This window comes from Parasteatoda tepidariorum, chromosome 3 (genome assembly GCF_043381705.1).
Source record: "Parasteatoda tepidariorum isolate YZ-2023 chromosome 3, CAS_Ptep_4.0, whole genome shotgun sequence".
Classification (NCBI taxonomy): Eukaryota; Metazoa; Arthropoda; class Arachnida; order Araneae; family Theridiidae; genus Parasteatoda; species Parasteatoda tepidariorum.
The window spans coordinates 84,292,047-84,317,070 of NC_092206.1; the positions used below are offsets into that span (position 1 = coordinate 84,292,047).

Sequence of the window (25,024 nt, forward strand, 5' to 3'; positions counted from 1 at the left end):
GCCTGATTATTCAGCCCAAGACCTAGTTCTAGTCTTTGTACCAATCTGAACGCGCAAAATTGTACAGTGCGCAAATTAAAAAAAAGCGAACACTCTGAAAACTTTTAATCTAATGATTGGATTCTCACGTACTAGGATTCGAACTTATTAGTTTAAAGATCTAACTTCAAACGTGCTAATTAATTGGTGCATCAGATTTACCAAATTATATACAAAAAGTACTTTCTCTGAAGTTTTTTTTTTAAAATGGATTTGAGCTCTAGACCCTCAATATATGGATTTGTGATCTAGGAAATATGGTACCAATAGTTCGCTTCGGGGCCGGGATAGCCTAGTTGGTAGAGCGTTGGGCCCATGTCCAAGAGGTCGTGAGTTCGATCCCCACCGGCCGAGGAGTCACCGTGCATTAAATGGTGACTGGTGCACGTTAAATCTTTCAGGTCACAACGTCCTCCATGCCCCCAATATCAAATTAAACCTCTGGAGGTACTGAATTGGAAATTGTTTATTCTCTGGTTCCTGGTGAAAATTGCGATCTGTGGATGAAAGAGTCCGTCCTATAAACGGGCGGTGACGTGTGTGTGGCTAAAGTCGTATTGTTGGCCATAAGTGGCGCTACCGGAGAACAAGAATCACCCCCTCTCCCTTAAATGCGATTGATTTCACCACGCAGGTACTGGCAAGTGGCATTAGAAACAACAACATAGTTCGTTTTGAAGGGCGGTCGAAAGTGTGGACTCTTTATTGTTAATTAAACTCTGCTAATAAATACCTTTTTGCGTCGTAAAAAAGGACCCAGAGAAAGTACATGTTTATAACATAAGACATCTGTATAAATTTAAGGAGAACAACACAGTAAAATTTTCAAAAAATGGATCAAAAAAATGATTGCATATTTTGATAGATTATCATTTTAAGATAATTATTGCAAAATATTGTAACTATTTTTGTAAAAAAAACGAAAGTTACAGCACAATATGCCGAGCGTGACCCAGGACCCGATGTCACGTGTATAAACGAATGAACTTGTGTGCTCAGTTGATTAATGGGTTTCCTCTCACCTATCAAAACATTTTGGAAAAATGAAATCTTTTTAACTATTTTATTGAAATAATTTGTTTAAATTATGTCAGGAAAAGAATTATTGGTACTTTGAATATAAATAGTTTAAATTGCAACTTATTTAGCTGTAATAACTTTAATGTAATAATTAATTCTTATGGATAAATTTTTAAAAGAAAATGTTATAATGAATTATGCAAGCTCTAATTTTTAAAATTTTTGTATTTTTAACATGATAAAATGAAGATTAAAGTATGTATGTACAACAAGATAAAATAAATGTATTAAATTTATCACAATCGTTGCAAAATTTATTCAAAACTCCTTTTTTTACAGGCTTCTGTGTTGTTCCCCCGTAATTAGTTTACGCCACTATAGCAACACGGCGATAATTGTCGCGAAAAGTTCTACAAATGTCGCTGAAATCACACGCATAAGCGACAAATTTGTCGCCTTGAAATATGTTTGGAATTTACAAAATATTTATTAAAAAAAGTTCCCCTCCCCTAGAATTCCATGCATTTTAAAAGAATTGTTGTACTAATTTTATTGTTCTACGCTTGGTATGGAATTCAAACGCCTGATATTCAAAACGGTGTGGTACAAATTTTTTTAAATTTAAGTGTTAAAATTTCAAAATTTCATATTGTGCTGGTTGTGCTTTGCATTCATGTGCTGACTGTATAATTGTTCATGAACAAAACAATATTTGTTCTTTTTTTAGAATTGACATTTATTTAAAATTCTACAATTTTTAGATAATTAATTATTAATATAATATTTTGTTTGCTCTTACTTTCGATTTTTTCCTCACTTATGTTTCGATATTTGGTCTCAGCATTTTAATTTCTATGTTGAATCTATTTACTAATATTATTTTAGATTTTTTTTAAACATAATTTTAACACGTAACATTTAATAATTTTTGTTGAGTACCATAAAATAAATTATCTAATTGTAATGTTCAATTTTTTCCCGCAAGTTTGTCTAGCATATTAAGTTTTTTGACCACTAAATGAGTACCTTGGTAGTCCCATAGGACCATTAAATTTCCTTTCCTTTTAATTAGCATATTTGAAATCTACCTCTTGAAACATAAAAAATGCGTGTTAATATAGATAATAAGAAGTTATTCAAAAGTTATCAAAATAGTTACTCTGGTGTTCTAAATATATTTATTTTTAACTTTTATTAACTAACATTTTAATAATTTTTATTTCATGGATAACTTATAATAATTTTTATTTTCAATTTAATAGTTTTTATATTGTATTTACCTACGAATAACTTTTAATTAATTTTGATTTGGTGCACTGCAAAATATTAATAATTTTTTCCTAAAAAATTAAATTAAAAATTTTTTTATTCAAATATTTGAAATGTTCATAGATAATTTTTAATTTTTATTTCATGCTTCTAAAAAAGTCCTCTAAATTAGAGGTTCCCAATTTTTTCGGACCTTAAAAAATCAACCTCTTTTCGGTGGAACCCCAATTTTATAAATAAAGTTAATTAAAGTTGATAAATAAAGTTAAAGTTGTGAATGTTGTAACCTATAAAAGACTACTTTAAAAATATTTAATTAGAGAAATGAAGAATTTTCATGTTCTATGATTAATTATCTTAAATTAGTTTTTATGTCCGGAAATTAAATTTGCAGTTCTTGAGCTATATAAATTTATTTTTGGTGCGTATAAATACCTTGAAGATGAATAGATTAATCAAACTTTAGTTTATTTTGAATTGAAAGCCTGGAAGAACTGTTAAGCAGCGTTGAAAAGGGTTTCAAAAGAAAAAAATTTCTGTATTAAAAGAATTAAGTTATTTTGATTTGAAAAGCGCCTTAAAAAATACATATGCAATATTTTTTTTAAATGCTTGTTCTTTTCATAATTTGTTCAATGTATTTTTTTAGAAATGCAATTTTTGATACATTTGCATTTTATTTAAAATAATTACACTCAGGCTACCGAAAGATTAAACAAATTATGAATTTAAGGTTGGATCTAAATATAATCAGAGGTTTCAACACTCATCCCTGGTTATAAAAAGTACCAACTCGCGGAACCCCTCAAACTCTTCCACGGAGCCCTAGGGTTCCGCGGAACATTATTTGGGAACCGCTGCTCTAAATCACCCAAATCTCAAGTAACAGCTGAATGTTGTTATTATCAAATTGTTTTGATGTCTTCTGTTAGACTTAAAAGCTTAATAACATCTGTTTCTGACAAAGTCACATTCACGTAATCATTCAAGGACAGATAAAGTTGAGCTTAAGATGTTTTGTTCTAAAATAAATGTTATCAGAAAATTTCGGAAAATAGCTTATATTTTTATAATCTACTATGTGACCCATGTGTTTTTGACTCGTCATATTCTAATACTTTCAACTCAAATTATATTAAAATATTTCTTTAATTGGAACTTATTCGTTAATTGTTGCTAAGCAAAGTTTAAATTACATTCAAAGATTACATACATTTACAGCTGCAAAATATAACTAATTAAAAATAATAATAATAAAAAAAGAATTCTAAAAAAAATTTCAAACAGCATTCGCCATAGCAACGCATGCGCACTGCTTACTCTCTTGAACACAGTTGAAAAGTATGATGACGTCCAAATAAGGTGAGCTCGCCATCGAGCACAAAACAACACCCATTTTTCAATGGGTAATAATAATATATATACAAAATAACAAATATTTAAATATTCTTATAAATAATTTTCATAAGATCAAAAACTTTTTTTTATCTTTCCATCTACAGAACCGGAGTTAGAATCGAGTTTTGGAAAATTTTCTTCCAACTCCGATTCCACAGTTCTAATATAATAATGTTCTAAAAAAATTTGTTTGTACTAAAAAAAACAGTAAAATAAATCTTTTAACATGAACTTTCTTTTTTTCCCAACAGTGAAATAATTTTATTTGTTTCCCTCGAGTTTAATGCGATGGGAAAAAAAACTTTCTTTATCGCCAATTCTTACAACTTCGATTAAGGTATTCAAAGGAATAATAATGGCAGTCCGTTTTGTTATTGACATGGAAAAGAAAAAAAAATTCCCTGTAACTGTCACAGATGAGTGAATCGCCGGGAAATCAGTGCCCTGTATGAGATAACAATAGATCTTAGTAAAGTGTTGGTGGTTACTCATCTGGCAACAACATTAGTCCGACATCTTGAAAACAAATAACTACGATGACCTTAATCGATTCAATTTGTTGCAACTCCTGCGCCCAACGGAAAGAGCCCAAAAATTAACATTTTAACTTTCTACTACTTTTTCTGGTGAAATTTCATAAATAAATAAATAAACCTAATTTAGCAATGTATTCGACGTTTGTAAGTTCTATTTTAAAATTTTTTTTCCATCTTTGCATTATTTGACGTGTTGAATATTTTACTGTTCTAAGTTAACACATTTTATTTTTTTATCAACATGCGTTTATGTTGTTGTTGACGTATGCCATTAAGGCAGAGGGGATGTGATTGTTCTTGTTTTCCGGTGGCGCCATCTATGGCCAAGAATTCGACTTCTGCCACACCCATACGTCACACCCGTTTATAGGGTGGACCCATTCATACATCCATTCATTCTTCCACAGATCGCAATTTTGGCCTGAATCAGAGAAAGATCAAACTCCGATTCAGTACCCCCAGAGATTTGATTTGTTATGAGAACATGGAGGACTTTGAGACTTGACAGATTTAACGTGCATCAGTCACCATTTAGTAGTCTTCGGCCGGCAGAGATCGAACCCACGACCACTTGGACATGGGCCCAGTGCCCTACCAACCAGGCTATCCCGGCCAACAACATGCGTTTATGAGAAACTCATTAGAGAGATTCAGCACTTTCACGTAGCATTTGAGAGATTTAGCACTGTCATGTAAAATAGAGAGATTTTGCGCTTTAACGCACGTAAGTTCTGCGCACGAGTTTTACAAAAGATCCTGAGGTTGTTCTTCAAGTTCTTACGCACTGGATGCTTCGTGAGAGTATTACGAGAGATATTATGAGAGAGATTTCAGATTCTCACGTAGCACCCCACACGCTCCCGTACATAAATTCAGGAGAACTCAGTAAAGAACTCATGTTTTATAGTAGCTGATGATATTACGTACGTGAGGCGAGTGCCATGTTACGTGAGATAGCAAAATTTCTGGATTAGAAATCTCTCTCGCGTAGCATTCCGTACCTAGTTATTGCTCTAGTTCTGTAGGGAACTTGAGTTGGGTTACTGCGCTGCACAGAGCTTCCGATACGTGAGCATGTGGTATCCTACATGAGAATGCGAAATCTCACCATTGATTCAATTCTCTGACTTCAACGGGTGCATGTGCGTCAATGATTCGTTAAATAACCAAGTCTAACTTTTTCGATCGAGTGGAATGATGTGCTGTCTGCATATTAAACATGTCGCAACTAACTGTTCTTCGTTGGTATTGTCTAAAAGTAAGGAAGGGTAGCTACCATCTCGAGCGTTGACTGCATCGTCTGATAACCAGTATCAAAATTGTCACTTAGTGGATTGAGATAAGCGTCCTTCCTGCTGGATTGAAGTACTAGAACACGAAATGTCTGGTTTACACTTATTGGGTGTTAAAAACAATTTCAAAGCGTAGAAGACCAGACTCAAATTGCTTGACTCTAGTTTACTTCGTTGAATTTCTTTTCATCTTAAACTTTTAAAAACCACTTTTCTAAAAGCGTGAGTTGAAACAATATTTTAAAAATATTTAAGAGACATCTCCAAAAATATTTTTCTGAAATGAATAATTACTCATCTTAAATGTGTCTAATCAGTTCCTTTTTTCCTTTTTGTAGGTGGCTGAGCTATTGAATCGTTGTTCCTGTCCTGCCCAATTCCCTATGATAAGAGTTGGAGATGGAAAATATCGTATAGGAGAAACACAACTTCTTATTTTCGTTAGGGTAAGTTAAGTTTCTCCTTGTACATAATGCAAGTCGTTGGCTGAAATTTCATCAAATAGTTATGAAATTATCACTTTGTAAGAAATGAGATTGTATCGGATGGACTAAACATGTTTTCACCCTTTTTCTCCTTAATAACCATAATCGTAAACAAACTTTATTGATTGCTTAAAATGCTGTTCCAATTAAAATTAGCTGTTTCAAGCATTTTCCAATTTACGTTAGCTACTTCAAATATTTTCCAATTGACAGTAACTGTTTTAAACATTTCCCAATTAACATTCGCATTTTTTTTAATACTCCCGTTCCTGTTTCTTGTAGCTGTATTTAAAACAGCTCCAAAAATAAGACAAATTTTTTCTTCCTATTTCTGCTCTTAAACAAGCATATATGAATTAAAAAAAATAATGGCAATTTTCATTAATTTCTCGTTGCTATGTTTCAAACTGCTTCAAGAATAAAAATATTTTCAGAAAAAAAATTTCTAACTTTTGCTTTTAAAAAAATTATCAAACAATAATTTGCACCGATTCCCCCAAGCCGTGTTTCATTTAAACTGAAATCTAAAATTTTCATTTAAAAAATCAAACTCTGTAATGAATATTTTGATTTTATTTAAGTTAAACTCTCTATATTGTCAAAAAAATTTAAAAAAAAGATGTAATAATGGTAAATTCGGCAGTTATAATTAATGATAGTTTATTTATGCTGCAATAAAAAAAATTACTTTAAAATAAAATGCTTTGTTATATAAAATCATTTGCTCTCTCAACGCCTAATAATTAAAGTATAAAACTAGCTGCTTCAAAAGTGTAAGTCTTCTGCTTTGTTCCAAAACAACTGAGATTGTTGCCCCAGAAATCGTCCTAAAACACCCAATAACATTACTTTCCATTGGAAAAAGTAGTATAAGTGTGTATTAAAGCTATTTTTTTTTCTAATTTAATAACAACTTAAAAGAACTACTACTGCATGCTTACTACTTCCTCATTTTTCTTCCGCTCGTCCATCTTTTATTCTATAAGTTCTCCATTTCTCTGTCTTATCATTTTACCTCTTCCGTTTTCTTTATCTTTTTGCGCCTCTTCCATTACATCTCATTATTTTCTTCGTACTCCTTTTAACAATACAATTGAATGCCTGAAAGTGACGTCATTGTAAGTAAATCCTGACATTTGTCAATTCAGAAGCCAATCAGGTTCGACACGCACGCGTGACGTCGGTTACAGTTATCCAATTAAATCTGATTTAAATCGCATGGTTATAGGCATAATCACTTCACTTCTGGAGCTGCAAGTACCCAATTTTAGACAACGTTCTCTTCTATATTTGATCACATATACTTTTAGTAATTTAATATCCTCCTCAATATACTACATTCATCTAATTGTTTCGATAAACATCTCGTAGTATCTCTATTGAGTCTAAACATATCGCCATTTCTCGATGAGCATTAATTATGAAACTTAGAAACTTGAAATTACGAGCGCGTGTAGAAAAAAGTATAATGAGTACGATGGAATGGAAAAAAAATTATATTCGAGAATTTTTAACTTTAAAACTTGTAGTAAAAAATGTTATGTGGGCCACTCTGCAACCCACAGGAAAGGAAATACAGAATTAAAATTTGACTTATAATTAAAAGTTAGGTGTGTAGAAAAATGCACAGAAAGTATGATAAAATTTTAAAAAAAAATGATTTTTGGTAATTAGTTCAAACTTGCCTTTAAAAAATGCCTTGTGGGCACATCATCGGGATTAAAATTGCATAGGAATTCATGCCCGGATATGTCGTCATACGCTACGGCTGGGGGTGCTTTCCTATAATGAACTGTTTTTTCCTGTGCCTCTGAAAAGTTCATAATATGGAAGCTCCCCTAGCAGCGTACAATGACATTTCTAGATATGGGTTTTTATGCAATCTTAATTATGATAATGTGCCTCAACTCCCATAGAAGTGTGTTGCAATATTTGCGCGACTCCTTGTCATAAAATTACACATTCGCACTTATTATTGCCTAAGCTTTATTTAAAAAAAAATATTTCACAAATGCTTGTAAAAACAATATTCAGAAATATTGATTTTTTTCACCACTGTCACGAATTCTGACTCGGAAAGTTTTCAGGACAAATAAAACATTTTAGAAAAATCTTTTTTTTTAACTTCATAATCTTTCAGAATCAATCCACAAACACATATTGATGATAGATCAAGCCATCAATTGATAGATATTTACTTAATTTAATAATGGAGATATTTGTAACCCCATGGGCAAAATTTGCTGAGTTTGCATCCGTTAATTTGAAATAATGATAAGGATGAAAAGTTTTGACATCTTAAATTATTTGATATTGTATGTTTCCAACATAAAGGAAGCAGCTATTAACATTGTGGCTAATGAGCTTGGAAATTCTTTCCAGGAAACGTTGTGGTTTTGTTGACTTTTTCCGTTTGTTGTTATAATTTTCTGGAAACATTTATTTTTACTCTCACTTCAAGCAAAACAAAGACTCATCCCTATTTTTCTCAATAAATAGAACCGCAAAAATTGTTTATTCTTTTCTTTCAACTATTGTATAATCTAAATTTCAACTTTTTCTTCTTCTTTTTCTTTTTAATCTTCTTTATGTTCCATTCTTATTGATTGAAATTTTAAGGGGTAAAATAATAATTGCAAAATTGTGGGACAAAAAATTTTTTCATGCTTAAACTATGTTTTTAGAATTTTGCATTTTGAGATTTTGTACTTTTTTAAAAAAAAATTTAAATCAATAATGATGTAATAATCACTCTATAAACCAGTCAGGCAGAAATTATTTTTTAGCAACTTTCAACAGTTGCACTAAATTTAAAAAAAAGTGAATAAACAATTAAAAAAGAACGTTCAATGGTGGATTTTTTTTTTGACTTACAAAATGGATTTGTTATGTCCAAATAGTTGTAATTAGAGTGCCTGTATTGTAAAGTTACTCTAGGCACTCTAGTTGTAATATATAATACTTGCCATTACATAATAACAGTGCCTTTTTTTTACTGACAACTATATTTTATTCATGACAATTTTCTTTTAATTGCGGCATATGTAAAATAGTTGTAATTTTATTTTTAATAACTCTATAAAAAAAAAACATTTTTCTTAAATTTATTTTTTAATTTTTTGTAAATCTGCATCAGCAGTGGGGATAGCTCCAATCCATTTGAGTTGGAAAACTCGATGATCCAATTATGTTTTAATCAAACTTATAATTTATTTCAGTTTTCCGAAACAAACAATTTTTAGAACATTTTACCAAATCTGCTTCATCATATTTCAAAACAGGTATTTTTCACAAAATTGTATTACCCTGGCTCTGAAGCAACTGAGTTTCGTTGCAAAGTGAAGAATTAGTCTGATGTAGGGTTCTCAACCTAACTTCAAACTTTATATCAAAGACCAACAATTTCTCAACATTAAATCAAGGATCATTCAAGGACAGTCTTAGGTGTTGCTAAGACATTTTATGAAATTTCTCTAAAATTTTCCTTCAGCATTTTTTCCCGACATCAGATTTTTCTTTGTGGTTTCGTAACATCTAACTTTTCTGAGAAGAAGTTTTCCTTAACTCCGTAGATTATTTTCTTTTATTTATTTTAAAATTAATATAGTTTTTTTAACCTTCATTATAAATGTTAAAAGAAACTTTACAACTAAATTTTGATTTTTTTTCATGAAATAAAACAAACTAAGAGCAGAATGAACAAAAGGAACAGAATAAACAAATAGTTTCATAGGAGAGTCATAAAGTCTCATCGATTTAAGTGTGGTGTTCAAATTCGTTCGTGACTCGAGGCATTGTGTTGATAAGTCCGCGATAGCTAGGGCTTTCACGTGGTGGGTTGCTGCTGCCATTTCTTTAAATAAGGAACCATATATATTTATATATGTTACTGTGGATGACGGAAATTGGTTTTTGTTGACCGGTGAATGTTGACAATCACATAGTCGCTTTGGTAAATGTCCGAAATATATACTAGGTCTTGTTAAGTGCCACTGCCCGATATACATTTGCCTGGTATGCCCTACATCAACGTTTTTTTAAGTTTAAGTGCCACTGCCCAGGTACTCTGAACACTGATGTATCTCCCAACCTATCCTCAGCAGATATTAAAATATAGAATAAATATAATAATATTAACGAATAAATTAATATCAAATCGCCTATAACAAATATTTCGGACATTCATCTAAGCGACTATGTGATTGTTGACATTCACCGGTGAAAGTCGACATTCTTTTGATTTTGGTCATTAATGGTAACATATATAATCAAAGGAGCCACGGTGGTATATTGTGATGGAGGCACTGAATTGTTATTGTGAAAAAACAAGGTTTTTCCTTTAAGCTCTATGATATTCTTTGGCGATAACCGGGGTAATTATTATATTTCAATACAGAGTTATTAAAAATAATAGGATTGATCAAATGATAATAAAGATTTATTAATTAATATATAATAGCGCCTAGAAAAATACTAATAAAAAATTAAATTTATATTTTACAACATATTTAACAACAAAAATATCTTATATTTAAAATAAAATCTATAGTTATTATAATTTATTGTTTATTTTGTCAAGGAGCTTTTGTGACCCATTTAAAAAATTCACGACCCATAGATAAAGGTAATCCCAGTTTTAAAAACAGCTAAATTTAAAAACTAAAACTTTTTTTTTTATCGGTTTAAGCCTTAGTTAACGAAACAAATCACCATTTCCGTTTATGGGTCATCTTTCTTGCGTAATTAAATATTCTTTTTTTAAACGCGTACTTCATGCTCCCATAATAACACCTCAATAAGAAGTTTTCTACATCAATAATTATTATTCAAAACCTCCTCAACCAATGATTGTTAAAGGCTTCCGCTGATAAGGTTAACTATTTTTCTTCTTATATTAAATCGTTTGTTTCAGATTCTTCGAAATCACGTGATGGTTCGTGTAGGGGGTGGATGGGATACCCTGGAACATTACCTGGATAAACATGATCCCTGCCGTTGCAAATCAGGTAAGTCTTATTTAATAACATAAATTAGTTTTTTTTAAAAAAATAAGTATTTATCAATCCTCAATATATTTTAAGTTTTTATATGTTTATAACGGAGTGTCTTGGTTGGTATTTGTAAATTTTGATATTTTTGAGATATATATTATTATATAGATATCTCTTTATCTATATAGCAAATTATATGTTTATGTAATTAATTAGAACTAATTACATAATTACTGAAAAACATAGATTTTTGCTAACGTTTGCTCTAATAGTAAGTAAAAGTGTTTTGTAATACTCGTGGCGAAAATACTCGAAGCACATTACCTTCATAATCTACGGATTAATTAGAGTGCCTCGTTAAAGTGCGGAATCAAGAGTTTTACGCAATCTATCATGGTATTGAGCGCGTTAACGATCTCCGTATCATAAAAATGTTAAAATTTCTCTTATCCTATCAACTAATTTTTTGATTATTTGATTTTTTTTAAAATTTAAACGATTGAAAACTTCTCGTGCACCACAAAGTATAGCACAAGGCTTACAGAAGTAAGTAGAAAACAAAAACAAGAAAATTTACATATTTGATTGTAGTGACTTTTTTTTTACAAACCGAAAATTAATAAATGACCTGATATCAATTTCCTTAATTGTAATAATATTTTAAACCCTTCGATTCTTTATATTATGAAGTGATTGATGATTGATTCTATCAATTAATGTGTTGATTGATTGTAGTTGCTTGATTTTTTTTTAAAAAGCTAAAAGTAAATGAATAACATTATATAAATTAAATATTGTTCCTGCATAGATCATATTTTCACTTTAATGAGTGCCTAGTCAATATTGTGCTCGATAGTTTACAGATTACCTTAGTAATTCGAAAAATGAAAAAAAAAATTTTATGGCTGCAGTTCCCAGTTTTTTTCTCCCGTGGTATCCTAAATTATAGAGATTTTTTTGGCGGTACCCCGAGAGTTAATGGATAAATTTCATCAGCAATTGTGAATACATTAATTAACGAAAGTCTATTAATTATTTTGAAAATATGTTATGATATAAATTTTATTAATGATTTTGAAAATATTTAGTGAATCATCATTTAGTTCCATTCTATCGTTTTATCAATACCCTTTTCAGAAATTTAAGGTATTTTTGAGGTTGTTTTGAGTTATAAAGGTTGATTTGAGGTTTATTCGAAGTTGATTTTGAAAAAAACTTAAAAATCAACCTCCCGAGGCGTATAATCAAAGTGTATGAAGTTGTTTTATTCACACTTGAGGTTGATGGAAATCTATTTTAGAGCAACCCAGCTTAGGGAGGTTGTTTTTGAGGTGAAAGGATCATTTTTTCAACACTTCAAGCAAATATGTATATTTGAGGTGTGAAAAATTTCACCCGATCTAAACCAAAATTATTTCTGGGTTATATGTGAGGTTGATTTTGTGAGGTGTAAATGAGGTTGAAATTTGAGTTTATTAATGAGGGTATTTTTTATACAAACCTCATTTTCTTCCTAGGGTATATTTTTGCATCTGTCTACTTCAAAACAATCTCAAAAACACCTTTTTTTTTTTTTTACTAAGGGATTAGTCTTAAAATTGGTTTATATGTCAGACAGTTGAATTCACAGGCCTGTCTGACAGGCAGCTTGTCCAGTTCTTCATTTAATTTTTAAATATGCATAAACTGAAAATGAAAGAACTGAAATATGGTTTACATTAAAATTAAAACGGAAAAGGGATAAAAAAAAAATTAACTGCGTTAAGAGAAACACACTTCTCCATTGTTGAATTTGGTTGTTTTTATTCGATCCGAAATGCTAATGAATTTTTCCTAATTTTCATAAATGAATATCTTGAGCCGCGACGGCTACAGGATAGAGCGTCCGCCTTCCAATAAGCTGAACCGGGTTCGTTTCCCAATTGATACGAATTCCGCATCCGGCTTGCACCGACCACAGTGCTGACGTGAAATATCCTCAGTGGTAGACGGATCATGGGTTAGAGTCCCCTTGCCGTCAGGCTAACCGTGGAAGGTTCTCATGGTCTTCCTCTCCATGTAGCGCAAATGCGGGTTAGCTCCATCAAAAAGTCCTCCACGAAGACAAATTTCTCCCAATACTTAATCCAGGAGTTCCCTTGTCTTTTGTATTGGGTTCAAAATTACAAGGCTTTTTCCTAATTCATTTATTATATTCTTATTAGAAAAATCATTGCTTTGTAATTTCTTTCTCCACAAGCATTTCAATTAAATCATTTCATAAGAATAACGAAAATATTAAATAAATAATGAATTATTAATTTGGATTTATATATTTTTACAGGCTTCGAAAATCTTTATTGTTAAAAAAATAAAAATTTCTAACTTTTGGAAGCCCTGTAACCCTTTCACGGAGCCTTAGGGTTCCGCAGAACACCATTTGGGGACCGCTGCTTTAACGGATCACCCTAATTATTAATCACCACATTAGCTAATAATTTGTAAAATAACTTATTTTTACACTGCAGCGGCTAATATTTTACAATGTACCCGTTTTTAATTCCAAACAAATATTATTTAACTTCAACTTGCTTTAAAGAATAATTTTGCAGCATAAAAGAAACAGTTCTAAGGATTTACGGTTATGCAATTCTCATGTTACCGTTAAGAGCGTTTCATGTGTCTCGTTTATTTAAACTTAAACGCATGTGACTTTAATGAATGGAAAAATGCTTTTCAGGTCGCCGCATCTCCGTCAACCGAGTGTCTCCGTCCAATTCAGGTTCCATACAGGTGCATCTGAATAGCCACAGGTAACTTTTATTTCCATTATAATATATCCCTTCTTTTTCTTTAACGATTCCCTTTTGAATACATTTAAAAGAGATTTAACACAAACAACACACCTAGATTGAGCAATAGTACTTCCATTGCCTTGGCATATCCATTTCGTTTAAGAAGACACTTTCAGAAGAAGCGCGCGATGTAGGTAAGTTTCAGATCTTTTGTAACTGCAACTGTAACCAAGCCTTAAAAATGTTCCAAATGACATCACATCAGGGATTAACTATGTTAAGTGATTAAACGTGAAATTCTTTCTTCTTATGTTGCTTATACTAATATTTTTGTTTCATTTGGTGATTTTGTAGATCAGATTGCTTATGTATCGGTGTTTTAAAGCTGTTTTAACCATTTGACGCCCTCTAATTGCGAGTTAAAATATATTTGGAATTTTTTAATTACATAAAATAAAACAATCTAATAGTTGCTAAAAAATCTGTTGGATTCTTGAAACTATATTTATTTTTTTAAAAGAAATATAATTTAAAATAAATGTAATTAAACAATTTAAAATAAATGTAATTAAATTATATTTATTTATTTCAAAATAAAAATAATTTCGAGTATAACTTTTTTTATACTCGATAAATATGACTTTTTTTATATTTTATATAAAATCCCAAAAAAATAAAAAAAGTAATTTGAAAAAAAAATTTCATTCATATTCAAAAATGTATTAATTATTTAAGTTATAAATTAAAGAAATTTCAATTATGAATTACTATTTCTTTTAGATCTAAATAACTGCAAATTTGAAGAATTATGGAATTATGGTTTGGGAAATTTTACCTTAAGCGCAAAAAAGAACACCTGTGTTCAAAGCTGTATTTCATACCCAAAAATTATTCAAATGCAAATTATAATATTTTCCACTTATTTTGACTTAAATTAGTACAAAATAATGAAAAAAGTTTGAAAAATAAATATATTTAATGAAAATTCTGCTTCAAAGAGTTTATAGTTGTTGATTATTTGAATTTACATTTTATATTAATAACATTGCAGTTATTGATTAGAATTTCTTGTTTTTCATTATTATAAATCATAATTCTGAAAATGAAGACATATATTTTTTAAAGATTTAGTTAATTACATTTAAATTTCTTTATTTATTTTCTTTAATGCTACGACTATTTTTAATACTACTACATTTTAAGATTTAGGTTGTTCTACTGACTTACGAAAGTTATATCAACAGTTTTTGATTATTCAGAATTACATTTTATGTTAAAGAGACGTAACTGGTATTAATTTAAAATTCATAATTGTCGATTATTATAATTCATGATTCCAGAAGGAAAGCTTGTAATTTATTAGATTTAGGTTGTTTTTCCTTTTCTTCAGACATTTAATTTTTTATCATATTTTTTTACTAGTGCTATTTTTGTCTACTTTTCCATTTGAAAATTTTGTTGTATCATTTGTTCTGTTTACATATCAATGTTTCAAAGTTATTGATTAAAATTCATAGTGTGAATTTTAACTAGTTGTACTTAAGGTATCCGACAATTTAGATTCTTTTATTATTATTATTATTATTATCCTTATTTGAACTTCAATTAACTAGTTTTCCAAAATCATTTAAATTTTTAGTCTACGGTTTTTAGAAATGAAAATAATTATTCTTTTTTTTTAAATGCTGACAAACTAAGACGAAACTGGAGGTTAAATCATGAAAACGAAACTAAAATGGTTTTTGCTATGTTTTGAGTATTTTAACCATTTTTTTTAATAAGTCATACTTTTTAGAACAAATAAAATTCATTTTTCAGAATTTCAATTTCGATTGGTATTTTATTTTTCCCAGAATTCTCTTCCATTTTAATTTATTTTTCGAAAATTTTGACAATATTTTTAATTCCATTTCATTACCTTTTTGAACTTTTTTTTAAGATTTTAGTTCAAAGCTCGGGCAATCACATTACTAATCTAGAAGGAAAAAATATTTTGTAATTTTTGCGTTACAATTTGTTGCAGAGCTGTTAACATGACATGAAAAATCTGTAGTTTTTAAGCTTGAATTTCTCAATTTTTAAAAAAAAATATTTTTGAAATTTTTAAACTTTACTTTAAATTTACAATTTTAGGAGCTTTCTTTGGAAAACATAAAATTAAAATTATAATTAAGCAATTAAAAAAATAGCCTCGAAACCACTCTGATACCTTAATGAAAAACATTATTTACATGTGATAATGATGATTACATTTGGTTTTATTCTCCTACCTGAAGATTTTGTATTATATAAGATAGTTACTTATGTATTGATTATTCAATGTTCTTCCGTAGTTGTTCATTAGTATATTTTTAATTAAAGTAATATTGCAGTTGTGTTGATTACTATAAATCATAATTTCGAAATAAAAACGTATATTTTAATAGAGATATTGGTGATTACATTTGAATTTATTCTATCATATTTTTTAATACTACTACTAATATTTTTCTAAATTACAGATTTTGCTTAAATATCGATATTTTTATTTAACTGTTGTTGAGTATTCAAAACTACATTTTAAATTAAGTAGTATCCCAATTGTGATTATTATAACAAATCGTCATTACAATAAAGTGGGCAAAATAGAAGAAAAAAAGGAACAAATGTAAAAATTTTAAATCAATGATCGTTTTTTCTTCTTTTAAACTTGATAATAATTTAACTTAAAATCATAGTAATTTAACAGGTTAACTTTAAATATTCTTTTCAATTTGTGCTGACGATATTTAAAAATCGAGAAACAGACTCAAAAGCTTAATTTATCTGAATAAAAATATCATTTTTTCTTCAGATTCGGATTTTATTTCCGGAAATTGTGGCGATCTGGAAAAAATGTTCCCAAATAGTTTATTCATGAGAGCGATCCAGAGATCTGACCTCTTAGTGTTAATTTAATTTTTTCAGTATTTCATCTTAATCGCTGGAACTATTTAATGGAGTCGTGAAATTTTTGTTTATATTTAAAATCTTATTTATTCAAGGATAGTCTCAAGGAAAAAAAATTTTAAAAAATATTATGATGTCGTATAGCTACTTTAAGCTGCAAATTTCTTCTGAGTATCAAATGGACCATCAATAGTAGTTGGAAAAAAATGCTTAATTGTAAGGGGAAAAAACGTTCCTTTATTTTCAACTAAGTAAATAAAATTAGTAAAAAGTCTAAACATTCTATTTTATAACCGTCGTTGAACAGCCGACCCAATTTTGAAATTACGACCACCAATGTTCAACTCCGTAGCCTTGTAATTAAAAAACCCAATTTAAAAGACAAAAGAACTCCTGGATCAAGTAGTGGGAGAAATTCGTCTTCGTGGAACTTTTTGAAGGTACTAACACGCATTTACGTTGCTAGGAGAAGAAAACCATGAAAATCTCCCACCTTTAGCTGACAGCAAGGGGACTTGTCTACCGCTGAGGATATTTTACGTCAGCACTGTGGTCGGTGTAAGCCGGGTGCGGAATTCGTATCGACCAGATTAGGCTGGGATTCGAACCAGGTTCACCTCATTGGGAGGCAAGCGCTCTATCCTGAACCGCCACGGCTCTGAGGCCAATATATATTTTTTTTAATCTATCCAATCACATCCAATATTTGAACGGAATCGGTCGAATAGATCTTAAAAAATGAAATGAAAATTTTGAACTATAGTTTCTTTGAAATTTTATTACGCAGAAACTATTTGGTCCATTTGAAGTGTCTTTGTTAGTTATTTTGTTAAGAATGAAAGACTTTATTCCTAACTAAAATTTAAAAAAAAAAAATCTAATATGGAATATTTTTTTTAAAATGCTGTATTATTTTTCTGATTTTAAAGATTCATGTGTTATTAAAATATCGCATTTCAAAACATTTTTTGGTTTTAAAACAACGATGTTGCAATAATCTTAAGGTTATGAAAAATTAAAATACTCATATTACTATGTTTCTTTATGATAAAAAAAATAATACAGATGACTTTTAAAGTGAAAATAACGCATTTTATTGTAGAAAACCATAAAATCATTTCACGGTTAACCTGGCAGCAATGTGAATCTGGCTTTAGCCAATATTTCGCCTGACTTTGAGAAAGCCATTACTTTAATGTTTATGAGGTAGTAGCAGTATTATCAACCATTTTCATCGCTGGAATTTGAATCTGGATCCCCTGGATTAGGAGTGAAGATAAATCCCTTTCGGCCCTCCAGCTTTATCATTGGATGTTTGGAATAATCACCTTTTTTATTGATTTCTAAACATAAATTTGAAATGCATGGACCTAACGGAAGTAAAGGCCTTGAGCATTAATCTCTGCCTACTAAAATAATTGTATATAACGAGCTGTTGCACCAATTTTCAAAATGTTGTGTGTGTCAAATACATTTGTTAATTTTTGAAATTTAACTTATTGATACATTTCTAATGGCATTCTTTTTTTTACAGACCATCGTCTGGCACGCCATCCTCTTCTAGGTCATCTAGCGTTCCTACATCCCCACCTTCACGCCGACGATCTTTCGATTGTTCCAGACTCAGTTCATCCGATGACAGGAACTCCTCCAGAAGCAGCAGCGACGACTGGGCGGCCCCGGCACTGCGCAGGGGGCGCGGCAAAAGCGGCCGGCCTAGTTCTGCAGACAGTTCTTCAGAAATATCCGAAACAGAGCTGTGCCGTGGCAATTCTGACTTCCTGCGACGTCAACGACGATACTCTCCGAGAAAAGTGATGAAATTCGGTGACAATACTTGCTCCGAAGACGCAGAGGACTCCTCTTTAGAGCCGCAGACGCTGGTGGCTCAACAGCAGAGGGCATCCCCATCACGAAGTCGGATACCAACTTCGCAATCACCATCACCTCAACATCGTTACCGCATGGTTGAGCCCATGGGAAAACGTCTTTCTGCCAGCAGGTCAGAAACGTCTCTTTTCCAGTCAGCTGTCAATCGTGGCAGCAGGACTCCGTGCCAAGGACCTCGCAGAGCTGTCCAAAGTGGAGGTGGACGACAAAGATCTTCTTCCTCTACTCGAAGTGTGTCATCCTCACCTGCTAGAACTCCTGAATGGAATCCCAAACGTAGGACACTTTCCCTTCAATCTTCGCCAGTAAAACCTGTGCCACCGCTATTAGAAGAAATAATCAATGACTCTGAGGTGCTTGACTCTGATGAAAAGATACTTGAAAGAATGCAGAGACTTATTAATGAATATAGGGCTAGAGAAGCTTCTCCCGATACGTCTTTAGCTGATGAATACCCCTCACCCATGAGACCCCTTTCAAAGACGATGAGAAGGAACTCTTTGTCAAAAATCCCTGTGCTGACGTGGAACTCCAGACAGTAATTGAAAGTAATAGGATCGTAATTATTTTCAAGGCGAGCTTAGACACGCCCGTCCGAGATGGTTCATGAGAGTTCTTTGCGTATGGTTGAGTTACATTTCAAGAGCTTTCCGTAAGAATTTAAGTGACATTTTAGTAAATTTGAGAAAATCCGTTTTAGGTTCTATAGAAACATGGATTTCATTTACAAAACATCTTTTTTTCATTAAGAATTTGTCTTACATCGCTATACTTATATTACAGTTGACATTAACATGCTCTTAAACCAGTAAGTTTGAATGTTTTTAAAACGTTATTTAATATGTTTTCCCACTAAGCTCTTAATTTATTGAAGTATTTTATAAACATCTTCATCTATAATTTCAATTATTAACATACCGGGTGACCCGAAAATGACCAATGGTTTTAAAATCAACTGGAGAAAAAAAAGAAAAAGTTCACGGTTTGCTGCTTTCTTCTTAATAAGCCAAAAAAGTTTTCTCTCATCAAATTTAGTTACTAAGTCCCTGAACAGACGGCGCGCTGAGAGGAAACTAAAAGAATGTTTTTTTACGGCAATGCCAGATCATTCTAATTAAAATGCTTACACAGGCTTTTTCTAATTTTGTCCTTAATAATTCACAACGTCGTTGCTATGAAAATTGGTCATTTTGAAAACATTGTTTGGTAGTTTTTCTTTATCAACAGCGAAATCTGTTGACGAATTTCGTAACTAATTTTTCAACTTGGAAAACAAGATTTCTGGCCTTCTAAACAGAATAGAATGCAGTAAGCCATACACATCCATTTCTTTCTGTTTTTTTTTTTTTTTTTTTACAAATTGAGTTTTTTGACTTGTCGGTCACTTTTTGGACACCCAATAAGCTTTCATGTTATTCATAAACATTTTAAAAGTTACGTTAAAAAATGTTACTGCCACCAGGGATAAACTAACTTGATTAAACCTGTTAAGTCATAAAGAGTAATAATGATTGAGTTCGCTAAAAAAATCGTGTTATATGTTTTTAACAAATATATTTAAACAATGGAACTTGTTGAGTAACTAACCTTTTTTCTAAACTATAATTCAATTCTAATTATTTTCTTATCCTCCCTAATTATTTTCTTATATCTTACATATTTATTATAATCTTATTGTTAATTATTATGAATTGTTATTACCAGTGGCGTAAAAAACACCCCCGCGATTCCTAAAGTGCTGGGGGGTGCATGAGGTTTAACGGAGGACTATCCAGAAATAATTCACTATATACACTACACCTACAGCCCGCCAGCTCTGGCCGTGCGGCCCGCGGTTGCACCTGAACATAGAAATAATAATAATAATTTATTATAATTTATTTTTGAAAAATATAAAAATCAGACATTTTGAATTGCGCATTAAAAGTTTCGGATGCGCCATATTTTTTTCAATTATATTTTACCTATATTTTTTTCTATGAATTTTTTTTATTTACTTTACAAATAAAAATAACTTCTAACTAAACTTTGAATATAATTATTATAAGATAGTGAGTTATTTTATCATATTTTAAAGATTAATTGCCAGGGGTCTGTCTAGAAGAAATTTGGGTCCTTCACAAAATATCTTTTTATGAAAACAGACCCTTCACAAAATATTTTAACTTAAAAACGGACCCTTCACAGAATAATTTATCTTTTAATCGGACCCTTCACAAATTTGTTTATCTTCATTATTGTTTTGTTAATCGAATAAATCCTTCTCGGCAAGGGGGGGGGGGAGAAAGACAAATGTAAACGAACTAAGTTTTGTCCTCGGCAGAAGCTCCTTCCTTCATTCGTCCGAAATGAATATTCTGCGTTCAGCAGTATAGGCTAAATACCAAATATTTATATATTGCATCGCTAATTTAGTAGCTGCAATTGCTGTTTATTTTTTAAAATTTAATTTTTTTAATTATAATTTTACAGTCTTGAGCATAATCTTGTATGTCTTTACAATTTAAAAACTCCTTGAAAAAGTTTCTTTGCAATAACGAACCCTATTTGCACAAATTCACAAAACGGACCCTGGTTGAAATAATGTGACTTAACGTTTATTTGATATTCACAAATTACGAATAATTTTTCTCAATTTTACAAAAACGAACCTTTCACAAAATGTCTGGACAGACCCCTGATTGCATTTCAAATGTGGTAAGTGTATACAATGTTCCAATTTAGTTCCTTTTTTTTAATTTTCGAACCTTTTTTTTAATTAAAATGAAATGAATGATTATAAATACCCGAATGTCTCTTCCTTGTGTTCATTTTATATTATAATTTTAAAAAAAATTGTGTTAAGTTTAAGAAAGGGCGCATTTTTAACGCTTGCAAGGGGCGCACCTAAGTCTTTGTACGCCACTGGTTATTACGTAAAATCTAAAAAACCAACAATTATATGAAAAGATGCCTTTTCCTCTGTTATTTAAATTGTTGGCATTGAATTTGGTAATTTTAATCCCAATTCTAATGCTATTGTTACTATTTATAGTTATGTATAAGATGAAAAGCCATTGTTTTCTCTTGTTAATTGAATTAATCACTTTAACTCTCTTTTATTATGCTATTGTTACTATGATGTTTACCTAAATTTTGAATAGGCAGCTGACATGTATGATGCCTTCCTATGTTAACTGATTAGGCCACTTGATTCCTGTGTTAATTGTCTAATTCTAACTAAAATGCCATTGTTAATGTTAATGTAGTTACATTTTATTGCATATAGTCTATTTAGTAATCCCTCTAATTGAATATTTTTAATTCTGTGTAATATTTGTATTATTCTAATATTTTGTGTATCCTAATATATTTGATCATTATTACATTTTGCACTAATACAATTTAATGCTAACTAATTTTTCGTTGTATGTTTTAAAAAATATATTGTTAGTCTCAAATAACTCATATTTCAAAATATTATGTTATTACTAATTTATTTAATTAATAGTTTATTATTTAATTAATAATTAATCAAGTATCATATTTGAGAGAAAGTATTATTGTACTATTGATTTCAAATTCATGCGGGTAGAGGTCAATTATTTCTATAAAATTCACACATTTTATTCACTCCTTTATTTTTTACTTAAGATTGCAATTAAATTGTTTTCTAATAGCAATTGTGATCATAATAATGGTAATAATTGCACCTCTATTTAAAAACCTCCATTCTCCCATATTCTCAAAGTTATATGCTTGAATTTTGTAAGGACATTTATTGCATTGCTTCAATTTCAATCAAAATTTAGAATAAAATTTTATCTCAACCGTATGCAAAACATGTAAGGTAGCTACGTAGTGAAGCAGAAAATATGCTGTTAAACGAGAAGCAATTCTCACCTGTTCTTTTCTAGTCCACTTTTATCATTCCTGGTGAGAGTTCGTAAACATCAACTTTTTTTACTGTTCAAATGCCATATTGGTTATACAATTCGAGGACGCATATTATCAACTATGTTAATGCTTTTTGGAGAAAAAGTAGAGGGTTTACGAACTCTTGCTATATTTATCGATATTCTCTGCTTGTGTGTGGTGCTCTGCTGCCGATTGTATTAGCTTTGTAGAATGGAGCCGCCTTCAAAAAATGACCGCTGCTGAGAAGTATGCCAAAAGAAAGAAATGTTTGTATCGAGTCTTTTTTTTTCAAAACTGGGTCTTTTAAGGCCATAATAAATAATTATTCTATAATATTGTCTCTTTTTATTTCAATTTCCCCGAGCATCTTTTTAGGTCAATGTAAACTAAATCATCGCTTGCATGTTAATTTTATTTTATTACCGCCGTTGAACAGCCGATCCAATTTTTGGATTTACCACTACCAATGTTCAACTTCGTAGCTTTGCAATTTTGAACCCAATCCAGAAGACAAGGAAACTCCTGGATCGAGTAATGGAAGAAATCTGCCATCATGGAGGACTTTTTAATGAAACTAATCCGCATGTGCGTTACATGGTGAAGAAAACCTCTCACGGCTAGCCCGATCGCAAAGAGACTCTAACCCATGATCCATCTACCACTAATGATATTTTGCGTCAGCAATATGGTCGGTGCAAGCCGGGTGCTGTATTTGTATCAAGCTGCCATCGCTGGGATTCGAACCCGGTTCACCTCATTGAAAGGCGAGCGCTCAATCCCCTGAGCCACCATGGCTCCTGGGATGTTTATTGACAATTATTAAGACACCATATACTAAATAAAAACCAGTACAAGCTTCGAAAGAAGAATGAAGTCTACTTAATGAAGAACGGTCCGTTCTTCCAGGAACGGGTAGTTGTGCAAATAGTGTCTAAAGTGCCAATAAATATTCACGTGTTTCCAGTGGCGTACGCAAGGGAGGGGTTTAAACACCACCCTTGAGCTCAGAAAAAAAGGGTAAAAATAAAAAAATTTGCAGAAATTATGCGTGCTATTATTTCTTAAGACTATATATTTTTATATGCCTTTTTTTTCTCACGGTATTTCTCAGAATACTGAAAAAACATTTACTATGATAGGGTTGTACTTTTGAAACCAAATTCACGTGATACTGTTACGGACTGGTTCCTTTCTGTCCTGCCAGTATAGTTTTCGAGACTAGCTGTCATTCGCGAGGTCTTTACGCGATGATTCTGGAATCCTAGACGTTCTGTCAATTCGAGAAGTTTGAAGATGTGGTGAAAAATTATATAAAAGGGGGAACGGAGTACAGTGGAGTTAATTAGTCAGACTAAGAGTTATCTCTGCCGCTTGTCTTTCAGAGCTCGTCGCTAAATCTGTTTTGTTTTGTCTTAACAAAAAGTTCATTCAATCGCCGAACCCGTCGTCGCCACTATTTCGACTAGTGGAGAAATCAGTAACAATACCATTGGAGATACTGTGCTCTTTGAAGTTATTCATTCCAGCTCGAAGCTTTGAGATCCTAGCATAGCGGATATTTCTGTGCCAATATATGTATAGATATTTGCTGTTCTTGGATCTTTAGGATGTCAAAACGCAAGACCTGAAATTAGTGAGGTGACAGCATCTAGTACCAATGTAAGTTTTTCTGTTGTACAGAAATGTGATACTTCCGTTGAAGAAAACGTTTCTAGCATAACAAAATCTGATAAATGTGAAAGTGGTCCTCAAAGTGTTACTTCCCACCCATATGACATTGGACTTTTTTCAGAAGATATTTTCATTATGTTCCTAAACTTAAAAAAATCAAATCAAAATTTAACTGAACAATATTGTCTAAATAAAAAGTCAAAATTGTCTAGCTGTCTAAATTAGGGAAATAATAGTGCTTTATTACAGACTCGAATTTCTTTTAGTAGTTTCAGAAAATTATGAACACCCCCCTTGAAAAAATTCTGCTTACGCCACTGCGTGTTTCACACACGTTTTTTTTATTTTTTATCTCATATAAATAATTAAACTTTAGATTTTGAAACAAAGTAAAAGAAATCTTTTTTTTGAAGACTATTTAAATTTATTTTTTCGGGAATAGAGCAAAAGCCTTGATAATTTAAAAAACCATTTAAATTATCGACCGATATAGCGTGGTGTGTCTGCTTAGGCTTGGCTTACAACTTCGTGTTTTTTAACTATTTCTGCTATTAAATCAAATTTTGCAAAATTATTCTGTCTATTAAGGAATTTGATTGCGCACTAGAAGATCAAACTGAAACTTTATTACAGCTAATTGAAGAAAAAAAATTATTGAAAATCGAAATTAAATAATTAAAAAAAGTTAATCATAATGACATTTTTTAATTTTGGTAATGACTACATCTAGTTTCATTTCAGCTCTCTAATTAGTCGGCAAGTGATCAAAATTTTGATTGACTATAAAATATATTTGGCCATAAAATGACGATGAATTTTATTAGTAACGGTCAG

General features: G+C 31.0%; 1 protein-coding gene across 1 annotated transcript in view; it reads left to right on the plus strand.

Annotated features, from left to right (window-relative positions):
* LOC107440775 (GAS2-like protein pickled eggs) overlaps positions 1–22,852 on the plus strand; it is an 84,444-nt gene extending 61,592 nt beyond the window's left edge. The window contains exons 2-5 of the mRNA XM_016053806.4: positions 5,893–6,000; positions 10,952–11,045; positions 13,750–13,822; positions 18,267–22,852. Coding sequence (XP_015909292.1) covers positions 5,893–6,000; positions 10,952–11,045; positions 13,750–13,822; positions 18,267–19,164 — 1,173 coding nt within the window. The 3' untranslated portion in view covers positions 19,165–22,852. The remainder of the gene's footprint in view (positions 1–5,892; positions 6,001–10,951; positions 11,046–13,749; positions 13,823–18,266) is intronic.
* Positions 22,853–25,024: the final 2,172 nt, after the last annotated feature.